Source organism: Bactrocera oleae, chromosome 2, assembly GCF_042242935.1.
Source record: "Bactrocera oleae isolate idBacOlea1 chromosome 2, idBacOlea1, whole genome shotgun sequence".
In the NCBI taxonomy this organism is placed as follows: domain Eukaryota; kingdom Metazoa; phylum Arthropoda; class Insecta; order Diptera; family Tephritidae; genus Bactrocera; species Bactrocera oleae.
Genome location: NC_091536.1, coordinates 93963027 through 93989198, shown reverse-complemented (window position 1 = coordinate 93989198; position 26172 = coordinate 93963027). Strand labels below are relative to the sequence as shown.

Here is a 26172-nt window from a genome sequence, read left to right as displayed (position 1 = left end):
ATACATGAATCGAGGGTTCATTATAAAACACTAGAGAACAACATTTTAGTCAAAACTTTGGTAGCTTTTGTACGATTGTCGTGGTATAATTTACTTCACATTCATAAGCTTTTCTTTTACTTCCGATTTGAAGCTAAAGTTATTAAATTCCTCTTATTTTTCATCTTATTTAACTATGTAATAGCCTATGCGTTCTTGACCGAATCTAAAATAAAGCGTTAAACACTAAGAGAAACCACCGTTTCTCACGACAGTCGGGTCTACGTTACCGGAACGGACCCGGAATTTTATCCCGCTAAGAACTGTCAACGCGGCTGCATTTCCCCAAATTATTGTATATCAGGCATGTTTTTTGTCACTACAACAACAACCACGTCGAAACCAAGGAGTTGGTTGCCTACTCGACATAATTTATTGTTTGCAGACGAGGCATTTTTTTGCTTGGCTACACCCCGTCGATACTACATTGAATATTTAAAATCTGAGGACGTCCAATTTCGTTCAAAACTCCATTTGGCATGATGAAAGTCTTATAATTTTGTGTCAGAGGCATTTTGTGACACCGTTCGTCCGACATTAATGATTTTAATGATGCCAATAGTGACTTTGGTTCTAACAGAATAATTTTAGGAGAGCGAATATTGGCCATAAAGTCTTGGGATTTTACTTAAGTATGATTTTTTGAATATTGTAGTAATTGGGACCATAAGCCATAATTGACTTATTCTTTTTGTATAATCATACACGTACGTATACCTGATCATTACTAGGCGCTTAGCTGGATCTATGAAGCAGTGCCATATATATATGATCACTCGGATTTGTAACAGTTTCTACCTTAACACAATCTCTGTATATACAAACAATATAAAAATCAATTCCATTACGTACTCTGAGCCTATTACAAATCTTACATAAAAGTGATCAATTTGCGGACACACTGTAAATTTGCTTAGAAAAAGAACTAAAATAAGTGATTGTTAGACACAGCGGCGCCCTAGTGGCGTTGATGTATGGTACATGGGTATCTATGTTTGACACGATCGGGGTGATCGTTGCTATTTGGGCAAATGACGAAAATATTCATATATATGTATGTACGACATGCCTAAGTGTTGACGAGTTGTTTGGCGGATGTTAGTTGCCAATTCCTTTTTGTTAGGGCACAAAACGGTGCAAATCGGGCTAAACTGAATATGTGGAATATGGCTAAAAACAAAGATGTTTATACGCTTGTATGTACGTATGTTTATCTACATCTATGTAGATATGTATGTATGCATACACTTGTAAAACAATATACTTTTGTGAATGTGCACCGACAAGTTCAGCATTCAGTTGTTCGGGATTTTTAGTGCAACCAACATCATATTGCTTGGGGGATTGAAGTTCGAAAGCAATTTGAATGAAATTAAATAATTATTAAGATTAATTGAAGTTGCAGTTAATTCTAATCTCGTGATTACTCTCGCGTGTGACTTTAACGGTAATAGAATTTAGTGAATTATATTATATGTGTTTAAAAAGTTTGAAAATTAAATATTGTATTTAAATATGTGCATGTGTGAAAAATATTTAAATAATAAATAATCATTTGTGAAAAAAAAATGTTAAGTGCCACCAAATATTTAGTGGCATAACTTTGAATTTTTTCTGTCTTGTGGCGTCTTTCAAAGTGATTGAAACTAAAAAAAAAAATTGAAAATTATGTTCACGTACAAATATTTGAAAATAAATCAATGCGTGCCTTCATATTTTTAAAGCACTTTATTACCTTTTTATTGCCCCGGAATATTTGTGCATGAAAATAGACCACTTTGTGGCTCGAATTCTATATGATTGCCAGCAAATAGTTCGTGCATAATACAAAATACATACATATATACATATGTATGTACGTATGTATGTATATCAATATATGCATAAAAATACATAACTCATTAAAGGGCGAAAATAAATTAATTCTAGTACATAACACAAATTTGGTCAAAATTTTGCACTTGAAGGAAAAATAAAAAGAATTACAATGTATTGTAGTTCAAAATAAAATCTTAATCAAAAACAACAATTTGTATAATTACAAAATAAAAGTAAAATATACAACGCTAAAGTAATAAAAGTTAAATGCCATAATTTCCTTTGATGAAGCAATAAATTTCTAATATTTACGAATTTCTAATATTTTCTAATTTATTGCCTTTATCGCTACTTTTGAAAGCGAATTTCTTTGTGTTTGTGCCAAAAAAAATGCTGTCTCATTTCCGGCATTTCTACACAGAATTTGCAGTCACAATATTCCGGACGTTTTTCATATTATGAACAGACAAACATTTTAGTCAAAATAGGCCAATCTGCAAAAATATAATATGTTTAACTGTTTAAACAAGTATTTTTGAGTATGACTGTGTTAGTAGAAGTACAAATGCTTCCGCTGCTTGTTAAAAAGGCAATATCGAACAGAATTGAAAGTATAGGAACACATTCAGATATAAACTCAACGGCCTTCAAATTAAAGAAATTAAAGTTATCAAAATCTCTTTTCATAAGTAATATTTTTTTTGTTTGCAGTCATGTATCCTAACCATGGTCTATCGAATGATCGTTGTCAACTTAAACCATCGAGTTGTGGTGATCAATTAGTGACATTTTTCGGCATATTTACCAACGACTTAATTATATTACTGAAGTTGAATACTAGGACTTGCACCAAGTACTTAAGTACTTTAAATATCCACAGTGCACATATGGATGTGTATATAATTGATTCTGTTAAAGGCTTGACACAGCTTCTGTTTCCGTTTGTGATGTTCGGCTTTTTGTTACCTGATAAATGAACTTTCAACTCTGAATGGTTATTCTAGTTTATATGATCTTTGTCATGGTAGAACAAAATAAAAACGTTAACTAGATTTGATCGGTCAGTTTTTTGTAGTGGTCCGATCTAAACAATTGTATCGTTGCCTTGGATAATAATTAATGCCAAACTTCGTGAAGATATTTTCTTAAATAAAACAGTTTTTCATACAAGAACTTGATTTTGATCCTTCAGTTTGTATAAGAGCTATATGTCATATCCGATATTGGCAGTTCTGACTAATGAGTAGCTTCTCAGAGAGGACGTGTTCGAAACTTTAGTTCGCTATCTCAAAAACTGAGGGAGTCAGCTTCTCACGCTGATCATTTATATACATATATATATTTTGGGGTCTCCGACGTTTCCTTCTGACTGTTAAGCTGATTGTGAAAACATAATATACACTGTTTAAGGTATAAAAGGGTTTACTTTTGCTTACCGAAATAATATTTTTTATGGTAGTCGAAACTGGTTCTGAGTAGTGGTAGTGCACATCTAATTAACATTTATTTATCATAATTGCTTCTAAGCTGGTTGAGTTGCTTGCAGTTCTTCGTCGCAAAAAATTTATTTTACTTTTATTATCAGTATTCTAAATATTTTTAAGAAAAATATAAATCAGTTAAAAGTTTTGACAGAACTAATATTCTTCGCATTTTATGTATTGTACCTCTCTAACGGTTCTCCACACAGTTTAGCTTATACTGCAAACTTGAAAAAGATATGTGTTGGATATATTGTTTTTTAATATTCCACCATGTGAAAGGTCTAGGTCGATGCCATGCCCGCTCACAATCGAGCTCACACTTTAAAAAAAGGAACGAAAGAAGTCCGGTTCTTATCCGACTGTCACCTCCAGCAACTATTCTGTTCTCAGACCTCAAGAAAGACAAGATGGAAAGAAATTTAGAGGCAATGAAGGATCTACTGTAGCCAGTAAGCCTGTAAGCCATTCTTATTTTAATGTAAAATATCAATCCTATGACCGCACTCTTTTAGTTTCACATTAAACTTGAGTTTTCCAAACATCAAAACTAGAAAATTGGGTTACATAGTTTCAGTCTATTAGTCGTTTTCATTTCGTATCCTCGACTTTGATGAAACTGTTATCTATTTTAAATTGTTAAAAATTTTTTTTTTATATTCTAAACAGAAGTGTCAACACATTCGTACTCCTGAAATACTTTTTGATTCTATAATTATTGCTGCAACGCAAAACATTGCCCAACTAGATTTTTCTACGTCAAAAAATCTATTAAAATATTAGAAAACTATCGCTTTTAAAGTATTGAAATACGAATTCATTGTCAGGATCTCAAAGCTAACTTTATACCATTCTTTAAATCTTTGTATCGATTATTTGAAGTCATCGCCTATTATTATAGTTCTCAAGCACTAGATGTCTTGGATTCCCCATTAAAACAATTTACGTGTGTAAGCATTTAGAAAGTTACACAGTCGAATTCAATACAAGGAATTAAATATGTTTAGAGAGCAAAACCGCTTTCAAACTTTCTCAATTTACTACATTGTTGAATGTTAACAATACGTATACGCCATGTGTTCCCTTTTACCACCACCGTCTCAATCTCACCATGATTAAAAGATAATTACTTTATGTTCTAGCTAAAAGACGCGTCAACTTCTAGTAATGGACAATTGGAATGTTTTGGCAGTGCAAACCTCCTCATCGGCAATTGGACGTGATGACATTACTGTCGCGTCAAAGGAGCGTTTGGTGAGTACAAATATACAAAGACATATTGAGCACCATTGATCGCGCAGGTGTAATTCCACGTGAGTGAGAAATGAGTGCTTCGTGCATGTAGATGTAGATTCATAGAAATTTATAGAGTGTTGCGCTCATCCAATGGGGGTGTATGACCGACTTGCTAGTGAAAACAACACAAAGCTGTTGTTGTTGATCGCTAGAGTAAAAGTGGCACAAGTTTGTTGTTGTGAAAATTCAAAACAATCTCTCAACTTGTCTAAAAATAAAACCGTCTCGACGCTCTTCGCTATTACTGTGAACATCATGGAGCGGGCGTTAGTGCCAACAGTTGGTAGGAAACATTACGTTCGATGTGATTTGTGTTGAGATAGGGCACTAAAGGAGGCAATATTTTTACATAAGCCAAACGAAGGCAATACGAATTATTTTAGTGCTGAATTTTTCATGAAAAAGAAATTCTACTAAAAATAATAGTAATTAATTGCTCAAAATAAATTGAAAAGTTAAAGAACAAGTGCGTGTAAATTCATAATGGATTTGTCAACCGATATTTGGGGTCAACTAGCTGTCGAGGCGTCACAGGTGTACCTATCCGATGGTACTGTGCGCTCACCCTTCGCTGATACGGTACGATAACTCCAAAAGTTGCTCGTAAATATTTAACAAAATTCAATTAAACAAAAAATAATAAATATTACCTGTCAAAAGCATATTTCAGGCCAATATACATATATATTTATGTATGTGTGTATATACGTAGGCATATATGCTATTTTTGTGCTTTGACGGGGGTGCATTTGATGCCATTATAATAATTAGCGCTGTATGCAGTATATAAATACATATAAGTTCTATCATAAAGTAGCCCGTATATTAATGTGGCAACCTTGAAATTACACGAGATCCCAATATTGATTATATGTACCAACGCTTACATTCTAGACGATCGAAAAATTGCCCGACAAAGTGATCCTACACATCTTCTCTTATCTGTCGCATCGTGAGATTTGTCGCCTGGCGCGCATCTGTCGACGTTGGCGTCAAATTGCCTACGATACCCGCCTGTGGAAGAATGTTTCGTTGCGCCCGGAGGTCTCTGGTTTACATGTGGGTTCACTGGAGTCACTGCTTGCGCTGATCTCAGTGCGTTTTGGTCCGACATTGCGTTACATAGAGTTACCGATTGAATTGATCACACACACGGTGCTGCATGAGCTCTCTGGCAAGTGTCCCAATCTCACACATATGTTATTGGATTTCTCCACAGGTGAGTGCTAAAACATTTACTGTGCATAGAAAATTTACTATCGCTATCTCTTTAAAAGCCATGCAGTTGCACGACTTCAGCGAGATGCAAGCTTTTCCGACCAAGTTGCGCTACATGTGCATTTGCTTGTCGGAGGTGATCTTTATGGAGGGTTTCATGCGTAAGATCTACAATTTCATAAACGGTCTGGAGGTATTGCATCTTATTGGCACCTATGAAAAGTGCGAGGAGGAGGAAGAGGAGATTTATGAGGTCATCAATGTGCATAAACTAAAGTCGGCGACACCAAACTTACGTGTGATCAATTTGTATGGCATCAATTTTATCGACGATTCGCATATCGATGCCTTCAGCTCGAACTGTATTCAGTTGGAGTGTTTGGCTGTGAATTTTTGCAATAAGGTGACTGGCACCACTTTAAAGACATTGATTCAGCGCTCGAAGCGGTTGAACTGCTTGCTCATGAACGGCACCAGTCTGAAGTCAGAGTATGTAATGCAGGTCGAGTGGGACAAATGCGCTTTGCAGGAACTAGATATTACCGCTACCGATTTAACAACCGAATGCTTGGTTGATCTTTTGACAAGAATACCGAATTTGAAGTTTTTGTCGGCAGGTCAAATTAATGGCTTTAACGACAGCGTACTAAAGCTGTGGATGGAGTCGGGTTTGACGCGGTGAGTGGCTACTAGTAAGATTACTTAATTGTTGATCATTATTCTAAGATAAATCATCAGTTTAAAATGTATTCATTTATTGTCGGCATATTAGGGGTACTTGGTATGCAAATTTGAAACCTCAAGTTAAGTTCAATCCACATCCCTTTTGTTGTTTTAACGCGGAGGACTTACCTTTCTTTTCTATCGAAACTGGATACTCAATACTCGAATTAAAAATTCGGTCAACTATTTTCATATCGTCAAAAAGTTCCATTTGAACTTCGTACATCTTTTAAACTCATCGATTGTTAGCATTGTACACGTTTCTGTGCCATATGTTAGAGCGGGCGTGAGAAGAGAATTTGTATTTTTTGTTGAAAGAGGTCTCTACTTCTCAAATGTTACCTAGTTCAAAGTAGCACTTAGTGGCGAGAGATATTCAAAACTCGAATTAAGACTTCTTTTGTTTTCGTTGTTTTCGGTGAGTCCAAGATAGAGGAAACTATCTTCAAGGTTGTGTCTTTCAAAAAAAACCTTGAGACGCAATCTCCTTGACATTGTTTTAATGATATATAATATTTTATCTTGTACCATCCGTTTAGTTTCTTTCTCTAATTTTAAAAAAGTAAAGTCACTTCTACGGTTTTATAAAAGTTTCTGCCTGAACGGATCAGTTTTTCTGATCGAATTATTCGCTCAACCGCTGTATAAAAGAAACCACGGCTTCAAAGTCGGGAAATCGGTGTTACTTGACGATTCGTAGATTGAGCAACATCAGGCCTTCTAAATTGGCCTGGGATTGCTCAAACTTTCCCAGGGTATTCTTCATTCCCCCCTTTTTCCTGGAGCTTCACTGCTGGCTATGCTTACTAGTTCGAGAAAAATTTGGTCACAATTTTCGGAACAGTGATAATTTTAAACTCTTTGTACTTATGTATATACGGTTGTCAATTGGTTTTGTCTATATTACGGTTACCTTTCGTGATACCTGTTTTTTTCGGACTCGCTGAAATAAAATGGTCTTTTCGGGCGGTTTTTAGGAAGCAGAATATATGAGACCTTTAGCGCAACAAGTGCGGCTTTTTATGAGATTTTTTCAAAATAAAGCACCCATTAGTTCTTTGACACAAAAAAAAAACAATTTTTTATCCAGGCTTGTCAAATATTGCGGCAAAAATCTCCCTACCTCCATCTAACAATACAAGGTGTGTTCCATAGTAAACAGGACTTTAAAAAAAGACAAAACAAATGATTTTATCAAAATCAATTAATTTTATTCAAAATAGTCTCCTTCTGCTTTAATACAGCGTTTTGCACGGTCCAAAAGCATGTCGAACGAGTGTTTTCGCTCGTTGCCCGGTATGGCCGCCAGTATGCCGATGCAAACCTTTTGAATGGCCTCCACGTCTGCATAACGCTTTCCTTTCATCGGCAAATGCAAGTTTCCGAAAAGGTAGAAGTCGCACGGTGCCATATGAAGTGAATACGGGGAGTGGTTGATTGTTAAAATGTGATTTTTGGTCAAATAATCGGTCCTTCGAATGTTGAATTCTGAACAATTTTTGGTCGTCAGTCAGTTTGTGCGGAACAAACCGTGATCACACCTTTTGTAAGCCCAAATGTTCGGTCAAAATGCGATAAGTCGATGTTTTGGAGATGTTGAATTCTATTTCCATGAATTTCAATAATGATTTCGGCTGATTTTTTATGAATTCACGCACAGTTTCGATGGAATTTTCGGTGATCTCGGATTTTGGTTGGCCTACATTTTCATCCTCATTTATGTGCTCACGACCACTTTGAAAACGTTGAAACCACTCGTGCACTCTGCTACGGGATAGCGATCATCGCCATAAACTTGTTTCATCAATTGAAACGTTTCGGTAAAAGTTTTGCCAATTTTAAAACATAACTTTAATGTTGGCTCTTTGTTCGAAGCTCATTTTCGCACCGATGACAAAAACATACTGACACCTAAAACGCAATAACTTCACTTCCAATAGATTCCAAGGATAGCAAATTCTAACGCACTAGTCGACATATTGATGGCGACACTACAGTTTACTTTGTTACATTTTTACTGTTTACTTTAGAACGCACCTTGTATAGTATCGAATGAAGATGCGAGTTTCTCTGAGGAAACTCTGCGTAACATGCTGTTCTTATTGATTCCCCGTCTTACTACTGTTTTACATATTTTATAAAGAGAAGTATAAGAGATATCCTTTCTTTCGGTATATACTCAAGGGTTAAAAAAGCTGTCTATCTGAGAATATATTTAACCTTTTCTTTCTAGGTCGCTTATTTCTTTGGACTTGGATTCATCGGATAATATTTCCGATGAGGGATTGCAGAAATTCCTAACACGCCACGGCGCACAATTGGTAGCCTGCAGCCTTTCTGGCATGCCACATATTACCGACCAACTGTGGATGGCCATACTACCAGTGCTAAGCAATGCAAAGTAAGCGACATTTAAAATAATTCGTAATAACATTATTTTATAATTAAATATGTATGTCTCTGATTCGTTGTTAAGAATTATTGTGATGGGCACAGCGGAGAAGCTTGGCGTCAACATACACGTCGATCAGCTGATGGACACCATTGCATCGAGCTGTGGTAACTTGGAGCGTTTGGAACTGAGGTAAATTGCATAATGAATTAATAAAAAATATAAAAATTTCTAACATCGTGATATTTGTGCAGATGGGACCCCGATAATTTGCGTTTCTCGGACAAGAGTCAAAAGGCCATCGATTTATTGCGCGTCAAGTGTCTTAAGCTGCGCTGCATGGTGTTGAGGTGAGCTGTTCAGTGCCTTTAATGCAAACACTAATTAATATATGTTAAAATCTGTTTTGTTAATTACCGTTTCTATTTGCTTTGAGTTTAGTGATGGACGCTACTATGAAACGGTGAAGGCGAATTTCGAGCGCGCCGATCGTGTGACCGTTGTACGCACAACGACTTGCTGTCGCGTCTCACCTTACCATTTGCTACGCAATTACAATGAATTGATTTTCAATTGAGGAATTAATATTGTTGCTGTTTTTCCCTGTCTCTCTCTCTAGTCATGTTTTGTGTACTTTAATCGTTTAAATTGTCCGTAGCAAATTAGATATTTGGTTTTGTGGCTTGATATTTGTATGTAAGCAGCTCAAGGGCTTTTACAGTTTTTCTTTGGAAATTTTGTAAATACAACACCAACAAAGCGTGATCGATTTTGTCAAAGATATGGTCATAATGCCTGTGTGTAATAATGAAGCAGCTACGTCGGTGTTAACAATTAAAACTAAATAAAGTTCAAAATTTAATTTTTTTTTATGAATAAATAATTTTATAGCTTCCAGCTTTGAAATATTCTCTTTACACTGTTTAATTTTAATTTAGAGAAAATGCTTTATAAACTAAAATAAATAATAGTTAAAAAAAACTAAAAAAACACTCTCTCTTCCCTAACATCTTGGGGAGTGGGCGTGGTTATTATCTGATTTTGCCAATTTCACAGCGTATGAAAAAGGGCTAAAAGGACTTCCTCGCAGCAAATTTGGTTGAGTTAGCTTTAGCGGTTTGGAAGATATATACATTAAACCATTAAGGGGGCGGGGTTACGTCCACCTTTAAAATAATGGAAAACTGTTATCAAATTATTGCATTGTCATCGGTCCTTGATACGTCAGTTAAAGTTATGTAATAAGGAAAAAACATCTTTTATGAAAATATTTTTCGTGATTTTGATCGGTCAACCATATGCTATAGTAGTCGGATCTGAAAAAAATGTTTGGAGATTGTAGCGTTGTCTTGAACAATAAGTTATGCCATTAATTTATAAAGATATCTTCGCGAATGAAAAAGTTTTCCACACAAGGACTCGATTTTGATTAGTTTGCATGGCAGCTATATGCTATAGTGACCCGATCTGAACAATTTCTTCGAATATCTCGAAAAAGGTCTCAATATAAGAACGGTCAGTTTATAAGGCAGCTATGTACATATATAATATAGTGGCCCTATACCGTCAGTATCGATAAATAAGCTGCTTTTTGTGGAGAAATGAATGTATGCAAAATTTCAGACCGATATCTCAACAACTGAGGGACTAGTTTGCGTATATACAGGCGAACATATTTAAAACGACTCAGCTCGTCACGTTGATTATTTATATATACATATATATTTTTTTGGGATCTCTAATATACCATGTTCAGTGTTTAAAAATTCGTAAGCCACATATTCCTCACGTCAGTCACTTCTCTCTCTCTCTCTCTCTCTCTTTCTTTTACGCTCTTTTTTCACTGCAGCCAATCTTGTTAAATAACAAAAATATTTATTTATTAATTTAAACTTTTAATTGAATGTCTAAAAATCTCATGTCATAAAAATAGATTTATCATTTCTTTAAAAATTTTTAACTCAAAAAGTATTGCGCTTTACATGTAAGAATATTTAACAAACGCATACAACACTAATTGCAAAAGAATTACCCACAGCCATCTTCAGCCTGAAATGTCTTCATTTTAATTAAATAATATACATAATTACTTTTTCAACAATATACAAAATTATAGTGTTTATTAAATTTAATCACGACTAAATTCTTAAGTGTTTATTAATTTTTTTCTATTTTATGTAATGCTTTTTTTTTAACGCTATGTGTATTTTATCCACAATTTGATGGCGTGTGTTGTAGTAAGTTTTCACAATTTTTCGAACGGCTCGGTGTTGCGTGCGAAATTTTTCTAATTTCTACGCCTTTTTTTTAACTTAGAGTATACATATAATAATATAAGCAGTTATATTTACAAATATTACAATTTACCAAATAGCACGATGCCAATGCATTTTATGCGTTGTTTCCGTGTTTTTTCGTTTTGTTTTGAGTTTTTGTGGGTTGTAAGCCTTGCTGAGGTGTGTACGGCAACTACAACAATGCATTGTGTTATCAACGGCGGCAAGAATCCGCTTTCATCTAGTGTAAACGCCAATCGTGCGCGTTCTTCCGTGGTCATTGCTGCAACACGAACGTGGTTTTAGTGGTGAGTGAATGAGTGTGTGTGCGCGTATGTGCCATATGTTTTACTGCTTGCTTGCCGTGAATTTGTCTTTTTCTTTTTATACAATTACTTGCTAAATAGCTTGCCTTTTTCGGGTAGTTGCTTGAACCGCAAGAAATAAAATTAGCTCTTATACAGCTAATATATATATTATGTTGGAATCATAACATATTCAAATTGTTAGCTTTACATACGAAATAAATGTATTGCGCTTTACATAAGTACACACTAGTTATCTACATTTCCAACGCCTTTATGTCTTTTCTTCTGCTTCTTAATGTTTTTTTTTTGTGCCTGACACACCCACCCCCATTCACATGCAACCCGATTCAAGAGTTCGTTTGGTTTTTTTCTAAATTTCGTTTAATTTTTTTTTTTTTTTTTTTTTTAACTATACCCCAAATGTTTTTATTCCTGTATACCAATGTCAGGTGACCATCGAAATGTTTGCGTACTATTGCTGGCAGCGGCTGCGGCTACAGCGGCAGCTGAAGATGTCGTGGCCGCAGCGTTTGCGTTGGTTGCATTATTACTTGTCAATCTGGGCGTTGAGTTCGACGAACCGGACATGTGACCCTCGTCGATGTCATCCTGCAAGCAGATTTGGGTTATCATTTTAGTTTCAAAAATATAAAATAAATAAAAAATGTTAACATCGGTTGCACCAAAGCTATAATACCCAACAAGACATTGGTTTTGATCGGTTAGTGTGTATGGCAGCTATATGCTATAGTCTTTCGATCTAAAAAATTTGTTCACAGATTGTATCATTGCCTTGGAAAATAGTTCATGGCGAATTTCGTGAAGATATCTCGTCAATTAAAATCTTTTTCCATACAAGGACATGATTTGGATAGTTCAGTTTTATATACATATATTTTATAGGGTCTTCGAAGCTTAATTCTAGGTGTTATGATCAGCGTGTAAAAATCTTACATTGTACTGATGAATAGGCGCCGGCGTGGGACTATCCATGGGCGTCAGTTCATCGCTTTCGTCATTCTTATCTGTGTACATCATAATCTCGTGACATAGTGGGCAGCGATCTTGCACATACAACCATTTTCGTAGACATACACCGTGGAAATAGTGGCGGCAACGTGTAATTTTGGCAGAGTACATTTCCTGTGTAAAGTAAAAACATTAAATAAATAAGTTGTAATTGTTGAGAGCGAGTCTGGACATTTGACATTACCTGATAACAGATAGCGCAAACATCATCGAAGGCGCGCAATTGCGCTGAAGTCGCCTCGGGTAGTGCTGAGATCTTGTGTACCGCGGAGCGTCGCTTCATGAACACGGACCAACCGGCCCGAGCCTCACACCAAATGTTGAAATAGGCATGTATGCACATCATGATTGCACGTATGGCACCGCCTATAACATTTTCGGCTATCAAGTTACATGTTTTATTATAATAAATAAATTAGAAACCCAAAAAAAAAAAAAAATGAAAACAAAAACACAAAACAGGTTCACACAAGATCCTTTAGACAGGCGCACATCACACAATAAATCAACTCAACGAATGAACTATAAAAACTAAAATTATAAATGACAATTTGATGCAGCTGCAACATAGGTTCGGTTATAATATGATTAGCATATATTTTATATGTGTATAAATTAAAATGATGGTATGTAATGAGTGTGACAACGGCTTTAGAAACAAACACACATCATAAATTCAGAAAATCCTTTCCTATTTGGCCAACTACGTCGGTTGGCTGCTGAGCACATATAAGCTGCAGCTTCGAACTTTAAACCATAATATTGGATTTTAGGTGACAAATAAAAATAACAACAGAAATTGACATAGCACAGCGGATAAAACTCACCCGACTCGAAGACCAATATCCAGGCACCGTTAAAGAAAAGCAATATACCAAAGCAAAACTCAACAGAATTACCAAAGGCGCGCACATAATACAAATAATCATCAAGTTTCTCCCAGAATGTTTGTCGTCGTGCATCGAGCAGGAATAGCGTGTATGTGGCCAGTGAAACAAGCACCTGTAAAGTGGCAATTTCACATAGAGAATATACAATGAAATAATAAAAAGCAAATGGGCGCACACTCACCTTTACAACAACTTCGACCGAGAACGCCGTTACCGCTAGCAACCAGGTGGAAGGTGAGTGACGAGACCAGAGCACTGCAAGCAAACAAACCGGCGTGACAACCAAAAAACCGCAAACGGTAAGTGCGCGTACATGTCGCTTGCGTGAGGGATTGCGTGCCGCACTCAATGACATCAGTATCGGCGAGACAATGTTGTGTAGGAAATGCAATAAAGCTGTAATCAATAAGCACAAATTTCGACACAAACGGACAAAACGCTTATCGGGCGACAAAGAGGTCAGTCCTGTTTGTAGGGCGAGTATATAGAAGAGTACCGCTGAAACAGTACCCAAGGATTTTTCCTCATCATTGTCGAATGTTAAGAGATACCATTGGAACCCGCGACCAATATAGTGACAAATCACCGATATTATCGAAGTCATACCCAATACGGCAGTGAGTGTTTCACAGCCATCGACCAATAGTTTCTGCATGGTGGGAAAGAAGCCTAATGGTGCAGTGCTATCTGAGAGCAGTACTAAGGAAATTAATTCCTGGCCAATTCTATAGAGAAATAAGTGAAATTTTTATATTCCATTTTTTTATATCTCACGTACTTGCTGACTTTACCTTATACTCCAAAAGACACGCAGCACACTCGGCACATTCAAACGTTGCCACTCATTTTCGATCAATGCGGATAAACCAAAATTCGACACAAAATTCATTGCATATTGATAGCCATTATAAACAGTCTTGGCAGCGTCGACAGCACTGTTAAGCATTGTCATTTTCGTCAGTATTAACGGTACTGCACCGGCTAGCACTGGTAAGTCTTTGATAATGCGCGGTGGTAATGGTAACATTGCTAAAAATATTGGGCCGGCAAATACAACTGGCATAATTTTTTGTATCGTTGGATAACGCGGTCCTAAATGCACATAAGCGAAGAGCATACCCATAAACCATTGCGCCACTAGGTGTGGCAATATCGATAAAGCTATACCGCCTGTATCAAGCAGTCGTGCTGTATTTAATGAAAGAACATCTTCTAACAAGCACGGCGAATTTTCCATTAATGCTAGCGCAGATACATTTGACCAATATGATATAAATGTCAAACCCAATGATATCACAAACATGTACACCATCACCAAATGCCGTGTCCATAGCATAAATATGCAAGCAGCACTGAGAAAAACTGTAAAATGTCGCAAAAATTAATAATACTGCAATGAGTTATATGTCAACTAAAAAAAAATTAACTATAATTGATTTAAATGTTAAACACGCATGTGCAATCGTTTCCTAAATGTATACTCGTATTAGCCATTTATAGTCTCAACGATAACTTCGGTTGCATTGAAGCTATAATACCCTTCACAAATATAAAAGATTCCATACAAGAATTTGATTTTGAACGTTCAGTTTGTAGGGCAGCTATATGCTATAGTGGTCCTATATCGGCGGTTCCGAAAAATAAACAGCTTCTTAAAGAGTAAAGGACGTGTGCAAAATCGCTATCTCAATAACTGAGGAACTAGTTCGCGTATACATATACAGACAAACTAGCGGACAGACGGACGTGGCTAAACGACTCAGCTTTATTTTATAAGGTCTCCTACATTTCTTTCTGGGTGGAAAACTTAATATATCCTGTTCAGGGTATAAACACTAGTGAAAATGGTTTTAGTTCATAGATTGAAATTTTGTTGCATTTCAATGCATATGCAGACATAATTATTAACTTCTATTATTAAGAATGTTTGTGGCAAATCTGCGTCGAAGTGCCGACAAAAAAAAAGCTTTAGATATGTTTGTATATTGTCGTTACATATACACATGTATTTATGCATTAAAATTCAAACATTAAAAGTTCGTGCCTAACTGTGCTATTTAGAGGTCGTTCATTAAACTTATTGCTTAACTACTTAAAAGTATATGTGTGTAGTTACAGTATTACCGGATTTATCGCTGTCAATTCATTGCTCTACTTTTACCCTTTCAAAGCTTTTAACAAATTTTAATCATCAGTTTTTGCGTTTTTCTTGATTGCCTAAAGCTATTCACTAACTAGCATTTATAAAAAAAAAAAAAAAAATAAGAAAAAAAAAAACAAAAACAAAGAACCAGAAATTCGTTGACTCATTATGATTGAGTGTAATTCGAGCGCGGTGAGCGCAAACACGAAACTAAATACAAATTTTACGAGAACTTTTGTTATTATTTTCGGGTAACATAGTTGATAGCTTACAGATAGAACTGCGCCAGTTGTTTTCACTAAATATTCATATGTAGTTTTAATTTATTTATGACGCTCGCATAATGTAAAAAACATAAAAAACAAACGATTTACATACCAATTAAACAGACAATAAACTTCACCGATGTTATCGACAACACATCTGATAGAAATGTGTCCTGCGACAATTCATTCATCATGTGGCCAAACGAACTGCTAAGGACACCACTTGTGGCGGCTGTAGCGGATGCATTAATTATGGCACGCTCTAGCGGGCTATCGCCACCTGCATTATCGCCACTAGTGCTATTTATAAGGCTGGCATTGCTGAGCTCCGTAAAAGCCGTTGACGATACCGTAACTTTGGTGTTACTCGGTGTTTGATTTGCTGTAAATTCGGCGGTCAGTAAACTCGGATCAGCTGGTGCGGGATAAAAACGAGTTGGTAGTCCCATACTAATTTTGAGTACCTCATCTATGACTAATATTGGTGGTACACGCATCATTACGTCCACTAATCCAAGTACTTTGGTGCGCACAGACATTTTTAATGTATTCTGGTTTTCTTAATTTATAAAAACCTTGTCTTGTAAAGAGTAATAAACGAACAAGACAAATAATAGAACAGTTAGTGGGTCAGTGACCAATGACGTGCAGTTTCTTCACCTGAAATTGTCGTATATTACTTGATAACCAACCTTGAGTCGAGTACACTGAGTTGGGCTTAGGCACCACTGATATTTGATATATATTGCACATTCAATCCGACTTGTATGAGCTTTGCGTTAATCTATAAATTTTGTTGCAATTTATAATTTTACATATTATCGTCGTGGCCTTATCGCCGCCTTGGTTGTGTTTGTGTCCCCACTTTAGCCTGTGCTATTAATTTATTCAAGCACAGATTGCGAACAAATAAATTTTTACACTTTTTCTGCACTGCCTGTTTCCTCTCACCACCTTGTAGTCCTGTGTCACCACAGGTGTTGGTAAGTACGTCCCTTGTTTACAATTTTTCTTTACACTTTGATGGAAAAAGCATAAAAATATTACAAATGTTTTTATTCCGAACTTTGCTTTCCTTTTTCGATGTCGTGAATTATTAACGCTTCTTCTTTCTGTACGTGTCGAGAATTGACTTTGGAAGCAATAATGTTTTCGTTTTCTTATTGCTGCTACACAAACCAAAGCAGCTATCTCACTTCGGCATATATGTGTAAATTGAATTGACAGTTATGTTTTTGTTTTGCTACAAAACGAAATGTCAATTTTAGAGAGATGCCTTATCAAGCAACAATATTATGTAAAAATAACTACAAACCTTTCAAAAAACTTACGGCTTTGTCAATATTATGTAATTTGAACAGAATTCGTGTAATAAAAATGAATTTTCTAATCTTTTTATTGCAGCAATAATATCTGTTTTCATTTCATTTACGTTCTCTGCTTTGATATTCATTTACGTTCTCTGTATATAGTAAACACAACAACAACATTTTATACGTTCTCTGTTGTTACATAAATACCGGAAATTACTACCAACCATGCAAACTTCACCATTAGGTGGTGCAAAAACCAACTATTGTTGGTATATATATATAACGTATATTATATACGTTCTCTGGTGCAGTGAGTAAAATGAACGTGCGCGTCAGAATTTTGTTTCTACTTTATACAGTGAAAATCGGGTGCAAATAATGATGCAAGTGTAATCAGTGTGCTTTAAAATTTGTGCACGTTTAATAAGCTTATGCATAATATGGATTAAACTCGTGCTGGCTGGTAAATAGCTCGAAATTATATCAAGAAGCTTGCTATTGTTCCGCAAGTGTAAAATTTGTGTGTAAGTACTTCCATACCAATTTGAACAGTTTGTATAACTTCTTATTATCTTATATTCAATTGAATTCCTTAAGTCTTAACTGCGCCTAGGTGAATATATTTGAGAAAGACTTTCTTTAGCTTAATCAGGATGTTAAAATTAAAGTTTCCGGCTTTAGGCAACCGGAAGACACTTCGATTGTTGGAATTGATGCAAGTACTCGTAGCGAGTTGGGTTTCATGCATAGAGTATAAGCATATATTCACCACGAAACATTTATTTCCAAATCAGATTGTTAAAGTTGGCATGTTGGTTTTTCAATTCAAAGCAAGTAAACAACAATAAACCTTTATTTTTTCCAAATACATATTAATTGCATTTAATACTTTTAGAATTTCTCCACACTCGGAACTCTCTGCTTTGTTTCTCGTCATGTGTTTTCTAATATGCGTTGATTTTAGGAAGCTTCAAAACTTTTCTGCCATACCCTATTCCGAAATGAGAATCTTTGTAACACCCAGAAGGAAAAGTAAATATATATATAATTGACCAGCGTTATACATATATGTATATACTCGAACTAGCCTCTAAGTTTCTTAAATATTGATCAGAAATTTTGCACACATTCTTTTTATGCCCTTTTGTGCTATAAGAACAGGTGCATTTTTTATAGCATAAAGGGTGTACATCAAAATAATAATAACTTATTAAATAATTAATTAATATTTGAATCGACTTTTCACTTATGAGTCTATAACCGGGAACTAGTTTCGGTGCAGCCGAAGTTTACGATTTTCTTGTTTGGTAGTACTTTCATTATTGTAATGAATACTGCCTAACCTTTACTTTCTTCTCCATGAAAGCCGACATATCTTCAAAATAATTTTATTAAATAAAAACGTTTATTTAAAATTATTCATTTATTTCAAAACTTTTTATGGCATTTTGGTAGAGCGTTGATAAAGCTTACCGAAGTACATCAAAATAATAATAACTTATTAAATAATTAATTAATATTTGAATCGACTTTTCACTTATGAGTCTATAACTGGGAATATGTTTATCCGATACAAGTATGATAAATCACATCTTCCGTTCAATAAATACCAACACCGCTTACAAAATGATTTTCACCCAATTTAATATTAAGCTGACAGTGTGACTAATTTAAGGAGTAATTATTACATCAGCACCCGCTTAAGCACTAATTACAAATATTCTTTCATCGTTTGCAGCGCATGCCACATGTGCAAAATGGTTTGAACGCATGCGCAGCAAACAATTCTTAGCATAGAATTAAAAATTAACTTAAATAAATATGAATTATTACTTTATATTAGTTGTGGAGAAAATTTACTTCGGAAGTTTTTTCATATTCAGTGTCAAGATTAAATTTTCAAATTTCTGCGTCGATTGCCTATGTTCGCCCATTCTACGGGTAAATCGCCGCCGGTCTCATATTTAGCTGGTGTGCAATTAAGCAGTTTCTGTGCACGTTCGCAGCGTCGACTAACGGTCCAATAGGCGAATCCTTGCGGGCAGCGGAATAGTTGGCCTTCTAGTCGACCCGTCGTCGGCGAGTGAGCACATTTGATAAAGAGTTGACTGCATTCGTCCTTGTTTAGTGCAAAATGGCCTTCGTCGGGGCACAGTGATTCGCCGACGGAGCGAATTTGTATCTGTTTAAAATTTAAATAAAATTAAATATAATATATTAAAAAATTATTACAAGTAGAATCCAATACTCACCATATTCATGAATCTTATCTGCTCGTCATAAAGACCCGATCGCGTTATCGATTTCTTCAGACAGTTATCGTTTTTATCGGGCTTATCGCAAAGGTTCCTCTGTTCATGATATACAGTGCCTTTGGGGCACTCGAAAACTGTTATTGCCATATCGTAGCTCTCGGCTTTCTCGGTACATTGATAAAATAAGTCACAACTTTTCGGATGCCGACGGAAGCCGGTTGGGCAGACAAAAGTATTTTGACCTTCGCCAATTTGAGGGCATGGAGAGCTGTGATTTAAAGCAGGGCTTGGCTTTATTGTTGTTACTGATTCAGTTGTTGTTGTTGGTGGGACGGTGGACTGTTCTGTGGTGGTATATATTTCAGTTGTTGTAGTTGGTTCAGTAGTAGTTGTGATCAACGTCGTAGAAGTTGGTTCTGTTGATGGTTCCTGAGTTGTTGTGGTAGACTGTTCTGTGGTTGAAGTTGTAGGTACAGTTGTTGGTTCATCGGTCGTTGTTTGCTCCGTTGTTGGTTTTTCTGGCTTCTTGGTGGGTTTTTCGGTAGAACTAGTAGTCGTCCACTCCGTTGTAGCATCCTCTGTTGTAGTTGCTGTGCCTGAAGCATTCGAGCAATTACCCGAAACACTGTTGGGGAAATTACAAATCTCTAGCGATGTATCCCAAACGGTACCGTCCGGACAGCGGAAGCTATATATTTGATATTTACCGTTCTTACTTGCGTCAACACAACGATAGTAACGGTTGCAATCCTGTGGATCGGGGTAGAAACCTTCGTTGGTGCAGACATGATTAACTGGTTCGACTGTAGTGCCCGGATATTCTTCCGTAATCGACGGAGTTGTGGTATAATCGGTTCCCGGTTTATCTGTGGTTGAAGGCGCCGAAGTGGTGGGTTTATAGCCCGGCTTTGAAGTGACTGGATACTGTGTTGTATCCGTTGGAATGGATGTGGTTGTGGTCGTTTCCTGTAAACCAGTGGTAGAGTTCTCAGAGGCACTGGAAATTTCTGGAAGTGTTGATGTTTCTATTGTTGGGGTTTGCTGTGTGGTAGAGTGAAGTATTGTTGTTGCTTGTGTCGATTGTGTAGTTGTTGACCATTCACCGGGCTTAGGTGTTGTGGAAGTCTCCAATGTGGTTTCTGTAGGAATGGTTGAAGTTTCAGGTTCTTCAGTTTGTCCTTCACATCGCTCAATATTTGCCGCGTAGTCACAAGTTTGCTTATCCTCGCTCCAACCTGTACCCTTGGCACAAGTGAATTCATATTTTGTGTATGAATCTCCTTCGCGGACACAACGATAGAACTTCTTGCAATTCATTGGATCAGCCATATAGCCTTCACCTTCGCAAGTTTGTCCTGGTGGCAAATTCGGTACTGGCGTGGTCGATGTTGGTGATGATATTGTCGTAGAATCATTCCCAGCTTCTGTGCTCCATGTCGATGTGGCAGTCGTTGTCGAAGGTTTCTCCGTTGTAGTCCATGCTGTTGACGTTTGGACTGTGGTGGTTTGCGTTGGAACTGTGGTTGGTTCTTGCGTTACGATCGTAGTTGTCGAGCTCTCTTCTGTGGTGGGTTTTGCAGCTGTTACCGTAGTGGTAGAACTTTCGGTGGTGGTTTCCGTAGGGATGGTCGAAGTCTCCGGTTCCTCGGTTTGTCCTTCGCACCGTTCAATATTTACCGCGTAATCACAAGTTTGTTTATCCTCACTCCAACCTGTACCCTTGGCACAACTGAATTCATATTTTGTGTATGAATCTCCATCTCGGACACAACGATAAAACTTCCTGCAATTCATTGGATCAGCCATATAGCCTTCACCTTCGCAAGTTTGTCCTGGTGGCAAATTCGGTACCGGCGTGGTCGATGTTGGCTGTGATGTTGTGGTAGAGTCATTTTCAGCTTCTGTGCTCCATGTCGATGTGGCAGTCGTTGTCGAAGGTTTCTCCGTTGTAGTCCATGCTGTTGACGTTTGGACTGTGGTGGTTTGCGTTGGAACTGTGGTTGGTTCTTGCGTTACGATCGTAGTTGTCGAGCTCTCTTCTGTGGTTGGTTTTGCAGCTGTTACCGTAGTGGTAGAACTTTCGGTGGTGGTTTCCGTAGGGATGGTCGAAGTCTCCGGTTCCTCGGTTTGTCCTTCACATCGCTCAATATTTGCCGCGTAGTCACAGGTTTGCTTATCCTCGCTCCAACCTGTACCCTTGGCACAAGTGAATTCATATTTTGTGTATGAATCTCCTTTGCGGACACAACGATAAAACTTCTTGCAATTAATTGGATCAGCCATATAGCCTTCACCTTCGCAAGTTTGTCCTGGTGGCAAATTCGGTACCGGCGTGGTTGATGTTGGTTGTGATGTTGTGGTAGAGTCATCCCCAGCTTCTGTGCTCCATGTCGATGTGGCAGTCGTTGTCGAAGGTTTCTCCGTTGTTGTCCATGCTGTTGACGTTTGGACTGTGGTGGTTTGCGTTGGAACTGTGGTTGGTTCTTGCGTTACGATCGTAGTTGTCGAGCTCTCTTCTGTGGTTGGTTTTGCAGCTGTTACCGTAGTGGTGGAACTTTCGGTGGTGGTTTCCGTAGTGATGGTTGAGGTCTCCGGTTCCTCGGTTTGTCCTTCACATCGTTCAATATTTACCGCGTAATCACAAGTTTGTTTATCCTCACTCCAACCCGTACCCTTGGCACAACTGAATTCATATTTTGTGTATGAATCTCCATCTCGGACACAACGATAAAACTTCCTGCAATTCATTGGATCAGCCATATAGCCTTCACCTTCGCAAGTTAGTCCTGGTGGCAAATTCGGTACCGGCGTGGTCGAGGTTGGCTGTAATGTTGTTGTTGAATCGCTTGTGGAAGGTTCCGTTGAGGCAGCGGTCGGGTTTGTAGGTGACGATGTTGTCGAAATAGCCTCTGTAGTAGTCCAAGTCGATGGCGTTTGAGTTGATTCTGTGGTTGGTTTTCCAGTTATGTCCGTAGTTGTGTGCTGTTCACTGCTTGTAGTTGGTGTTGATATAGACTGTGTGGTTGTTTCAAAAGCTGGAGTATGCGTTGAAGTCTGCCCTTGAGTGGTGGTGGGCTGAGATGTGACCGGCGTGGTGGAAAGTGATGAAGCTGTCGTAACCTGGCCTTGAGCAGTGATGGTGGGTTTACTCGTACCAGTATTTGGATTGCACATATTCAAGTCGTGATTGCATGTCTGTATTTTGTCATCCCATACAGTGCCATCTCCACACTTGAACGGATATTGTGTAAAGCCACCCTGACTGTTGCTTACACAACGATAGAAAACGGTACAGTCTTTGGGATCGCCAATAAAGCCTTCCGTTCGACATATACCAGGCGTCAATATTGGTCTTTGAGTGCTTACAGTGGGTGGTGCACTTATAGGTGACTGTGTAGTATTACTGGGAGGATTCGTAGTTTGGGTAGGCCGTGGAGTTGTAGGCTTTTGTACTTGTGTGGATGGGTTTGTAGATTGCTGAGAAGTGGCTGTGGTGCTCGAAATTTGCGGTGCTTGAGTCGTTTGTGTTGTTGGTGACTGCTGACTGGAGCTTCCTGTGCCGCAGCTTTTATCCTTCACCGCCCACGGATGATTACAAGCGACGATTGCGCTGTCCCAAACAGTTCCAGGTCCACATGTAAACGCTACTTTATCATAACCGCCCTTACCATTATCGACACATCGATAAAATTTCGCGCAATCCTTTTCATCGCCCACAAATTTTGTTTTATTGTCACAATTACCTGATGGCTTTGATTGAATTGGAGTTGTGGAGGTAGTATTTTGTGTTGTTGTCGATCCTTGGCTTGTAGTTGTCGACTGCGAACTGTTTGATCCTTGTGCTGTGGTGGCCTGTTGGTTGGTTGAGGAACCTTGCGATGTGCCTTGCGTTGTCGAGGAAGCCTGAGTTGAGGAGGAGCCCTGATTGTTGCTGGAACTTTGTGAGGTTTGATTTGTTGAATTCTGCTGACTGCTGCTTGAACTGGATGATTGCGTGCTGCTTGATGATGACTGCTGACTTGAACTTGTACCACTTGATGTGTTTGATTGCTCATTGCTTGAAGTTCCCTGTGTCAAGTTTGAGGAGCCGGACTGACTACTACCTGATGATTGTTGATTTGAACTAGATTGATTGCTTCCTGATGACTGTTGATTTGAACTCGAAGATTGTTCACTTGATGCCGCATTTGAACTACTACCATCACTAGCCATAACACGACATTGCTCCTTTTGTACATCCGTCGGATGATTACAACCTAAGATATCCGGATCCCACACTGTACCGGGCGCGCAATCGAAAGCAACCTTATCAAACGCTCCATTGCCGTTATCGATACAACGATAAAAGCGACGACAGTCTGATTTATCAGCTAAGTATGTTTCGGTATCTTTGCAATCACCTTCCGGATTGGGCGGTTTTTGAGTGGTGATCGTTTGGTTTGTTTGCTGCTGCTGTTGATTATTTGACTGCTGCTGATTTGACTGATTAATATTGGATTGGTTGGATGAACTCGACTGGTTACTTGTAGATGATTGGTTTGTGGTGCTCGTTTGATTACCAGCCGAAGATGATTGATTGCTTGACGAGATTGTTTGATTACCCGATGTATTTTGGTTGTTGGAGCTCTGTTGGCCACTACCGGATTGTTGATTATGTGATTGTTGACCACTGCTGCTGGTGGTGTTTGTGCCACCTATGTTTAGCATCGCCTTACATTTCTCTTTTTGCTCGCTTGTCGGGATATCGCAAACTTTCTCATCTTGATTCCAAACAGTGCCGGGTCCACATGTAAACGGCACTTGTTCCAAAGCACCATTACCATTATCTCGGCAACGGTAAAATTTGGTACAATCCTCTTTATCGGGAATGTAAGTTTCGTCATTCTTGCATTCGGTGCCCGTATTGGGCTTATTGCCACTAGATTGGTTACTTGAGCTTGATTGATTGTTGCTACCAGATTGATTATTTGAACTTGATTGATTGCTACCACTAGATTGATTATTTGTGGTTGATTGATTGTTGCTACCAGACTGATTACTTGAACTTGATTGATTGTTGCTACCAGATTGATTATTAGACCCAGATTGGCTAGTTGAACCTGATTGATTACCTGAACTAGATTGATTACTAGAACTACTACTAGAAGATTGATTGTTCGAAGCTGTTTGATTGCTGGTATTGGATTGATTATTTGCGCCTGACTGGCTGCCAGAATTAGATTGATTATTTGTATTAGACTGGTTACTTGTTGTTGATTGCCCCGTGTTACTAGATTGATTGTTTGATCCTGATTGGCTACTGGATCCCGATTGATTGCTTGAACTAGACTGAGTGTTTGAACTAGATTGATTATTGGAGCTATTGCTGCCAGACTGATTGCTTGAATGCGATTGATTGTTGGAATTTGATTGATTGATACCGCTTGATTGATTACTACTGGCGCCCTGATTTGAACTTGTGCTCGAAGTCGATGATTGTTGACTACTTGAACTTGAGCTCTGTGTGCTGGATTGCGATTGCTGGTTGGACGAATTGCTCTCAGTGCTGCTTGATTGAGTGCTTGTTTGCTGCTGATTGCCACCTGCACCACTGGTATTCGACGCGCTTGAGCTCGTAGTATTTGACGAGGATGAAGATGATGATGCTGATGAGGACGTATTTGAGGATGAGCTAGTCGAACTCTGCTGGCTACTGCTGCTCGATGTGGTTGTATTCTGATTGTTGGTTTGCGTTGATTGAGTTGTAGCCGCATCATAGTCAGCCAATACTAAATTATCAGACTTTTCTTTACAGCCACCACTGGCACGTACGTTGTGTATGTGGTTACACGATTCCAATGCCGCATCCCACGCAGTGCCGTCCGAGCAACGAAAACCGATTTTATTGAAAGTCCGACCATTCGAAATGCAACGATAGAAGATTGTGCAATCGTCTGGATCGCTCATAAATCCGTCATCTTCACAAGGTGGTCCCTGTTCGTCGATGGCACTGCCGCCCACCGCACGCGCCGCTGATGTGGAAAAGGAAATAACGGAAACGCCACCCAAACCTGACAGCCCATAATTTTGCAATTGACCACGCGTTGCAGTTTCAGCGGCAGCCGCAGCGGCAGCGAATGAAGCAGCATCGGTGTCGGCATTCGCATCCGTATCGCTTGCGGTCGCGTATATGCCATTACCGTTATTGGCACCGCCATATGTCAGTAGCGGCAGTTGTTGGCCATCAACACCATTATCGCCATTGTCCGTATCAATTTCGTTCATGTAATCGCTGCATTCCTCGCGTCCGGACAGCTGGGGTGGCATGCAGAGGCGCAGGTTGCGCGAGAATACGGTGCCAGATTTGCAGGCAAATGCATAAGCTTTGATGTAGTCATTTGTTTTCGCTTCGCAACGGTAGTAGATACGACAGTCATAATCGTCGGCATACAAACCTTCGGCCGGGCAATGGAATGCACTCGGCAAGGCGTCAGCGTAGGAGGGTTGCGTGTGCTGGCCAGGTGCGGTCACGGCGTTAGTGGCGCTAAGCGGTTCATCTGCAATTGAAAGAGGGGTGAACAAAATGTTAGTGTGAAGCGGTTAAGCTATAGGCGATTTTATGTAGATATGTATATGTATATGAAGCGCTGTAGGTATTAGAGATGGAAAATTGCTGAAATTTTTACTCGAGTTGAATGAAGAGATTTTAGCGGTACAGCAAGCTGCATGTTGCGGTATAATATGGC

At 38.2% G+C, this 26172-nt stretch overlaps 3 protein-coding genes across 7 annotated transcripts; 1 reads left to right on the top strand and 2 right to left on the bottom strand.

The window, feature by feature from the left end:
- The first annotated feature begins 1326 nt into the window (after positions 1–1326).
- On the top strand, positions 1327–9873 carry FipoQ (F-box/LRR-repeat protein FipoQ). Of its 2 annotated transcripts, XM_036356969.2 has the most exons (8): positions 1327–1486; positions 4481–4592; positions 5529–5853; positions 5912–6530; positions 8809–8976; positions 9052–9159; positions 9222–9317; positions 9409–9873. In XM_036356969.2, the coding sequence occupies exons 2-8, from the start codon at positions 4506–4508 to the stop codon at positions 9542–9544; spliced, it is 1539 nt and encodes a 512-aa protein (XP_036212862.1). In that variant the 5' UTR covers positions 1327–1486; positions 4481–4505; the 3' UTR covers positions 9545–9873. The 2 variants fall into 2 exon arrangements, with proteins under 2 accessions (XP_036212862.1, XP_014099223.1); XM_014243748.3 differs by lacking the exons at positions 1327–1486; positions 4481–4592 and adding an exon at positions 4907–5213.
- Positions 9874–11053: 1180 nt separating this feature from the next.
- Trc8 (TRC8 ring finger protein) lies at positions 11054–17068 on the bottom strand. 4 transcript variants are annotated; one of them, XM_014243753.3, is made up of 8 exons: positions 16540–17068; positions 15992–16459; positions 14262–14832; positions 13652–14195; positions 13408–13582; positions 12765–12961; positions 12506–12694; positions 11054–12160 (listed from the first exon to the last, which is right to left on the bottom strand). In XM_014243753.3, the coding sequence occupies exons 2-8, from the start codon at positions 16416–16418 to the stop codon at positions 11978–11980; spliced, it is 2286 nt and encodes a 761-aa protein (XP_014099228.2). In that variant the 5' UTR covers positions 16419–16459; positions 16540–17068; the 3' UTR covers positions 11054–11977. The 4 variants fall into 4 exon arrangements, with proteins under 4 accessions (XP_014099228.2, XP_036212857.1, XP_014099229.2 ...); XM_036356964.2 differs by having other exon boundaries at positions 15992–16454; XM_014243754.3 differs by having other exon boundaries at positions 16572–17068.
- Positions 17069–18613: 1545 nt separating this feature from the next.
- Mur89F (Mucin related 89F) lies at positions 18614–25847 on the bottom strand. Its single transcript, XM_070106025.1, has 2 exons — positions 19445–25847; positions 18614–19374 (listed from the first exon to the last, which is right to left on the bottom strand). The coding sequence occupies exons 1-2, from the start codon at positions 25751–25753 to the stop codon at positions 19084–19086; spliced, it is 6600 nt and encodes a 2199-aa protein (XP_069962126.1). The 5' UTR covers positions 25754–25847; the 3' UTR covers positions 18614–19083.
- Between the last annotated feature and the right edge of the window lie 325 nt (positions 25848–26172).

What these genes read in the sequence shown, in the direction of transcription:
- FipoQ (XM_014243748.3), top strand. Translation starts at nt 5,118, where the DNA reads ATGGATTTGTCAACCGATATTTGGGGTCAACTAGCTGTCGAGGCGTCA. An exon ending in GCTCACCCTTCGCTGATACG is followed by an intron (nt 5,214 to 5,528) that starts GTACGATAACTC and finishes CTTACATTCTAG; the next exon opens with ACGATCGAAAAATTGCCCGA. An exon ending in GTTATTGGATTTCTCCACAG is followed by an intron (nt 5,854 to 5,911) that starts GTGAGTGCTAAA and finishes TCTCTTTAAAAG; the next exon opens with CCATGCAGTTGCACGACTTC.
- Trc8 (XM_014243753.3), bottom strand. Translation starts at nt 16,418, where the DNA reads ATGTCTGTGCGCACCAAAGTACTTGGATTAGTGGACGTAATGATGCGT. An exon ending in CGTGTCTTTTGGAGTATAAG is followed by an intron (nt 14,196 to 14,261) that starts GTAAAGTCAGCA and finishes ATTTCTCTATAG; the next exon opens with AATTGGCCAGGAATTAATTT. An exon ending in CGGTCGAAGTTGTTGTAAAG is followed by an intron (nt 13,583 to 13,651) that starts GTGAGTGTGCGC and finishes GCCACTTTACAG; the next exon opens with GTGCTTGTTTCACTGGCCAC.
- Mur89F (XM_070106025.1), bottom strand. Translation starts at nt 25,753, where the DNA reads ATGCCACCCCAGCTGTCCGGACGCGAGGAATGCAGCGATTACATGAAC. An exon ending in AGATAAGATTCATGAATATG is followed by an intron (nt 19,375 to 19,444) that starts GTGAGTATTGGA and finishes AATTTTAAACAG; the next exon opens with ATACAAATTCGCTCCGTCGG.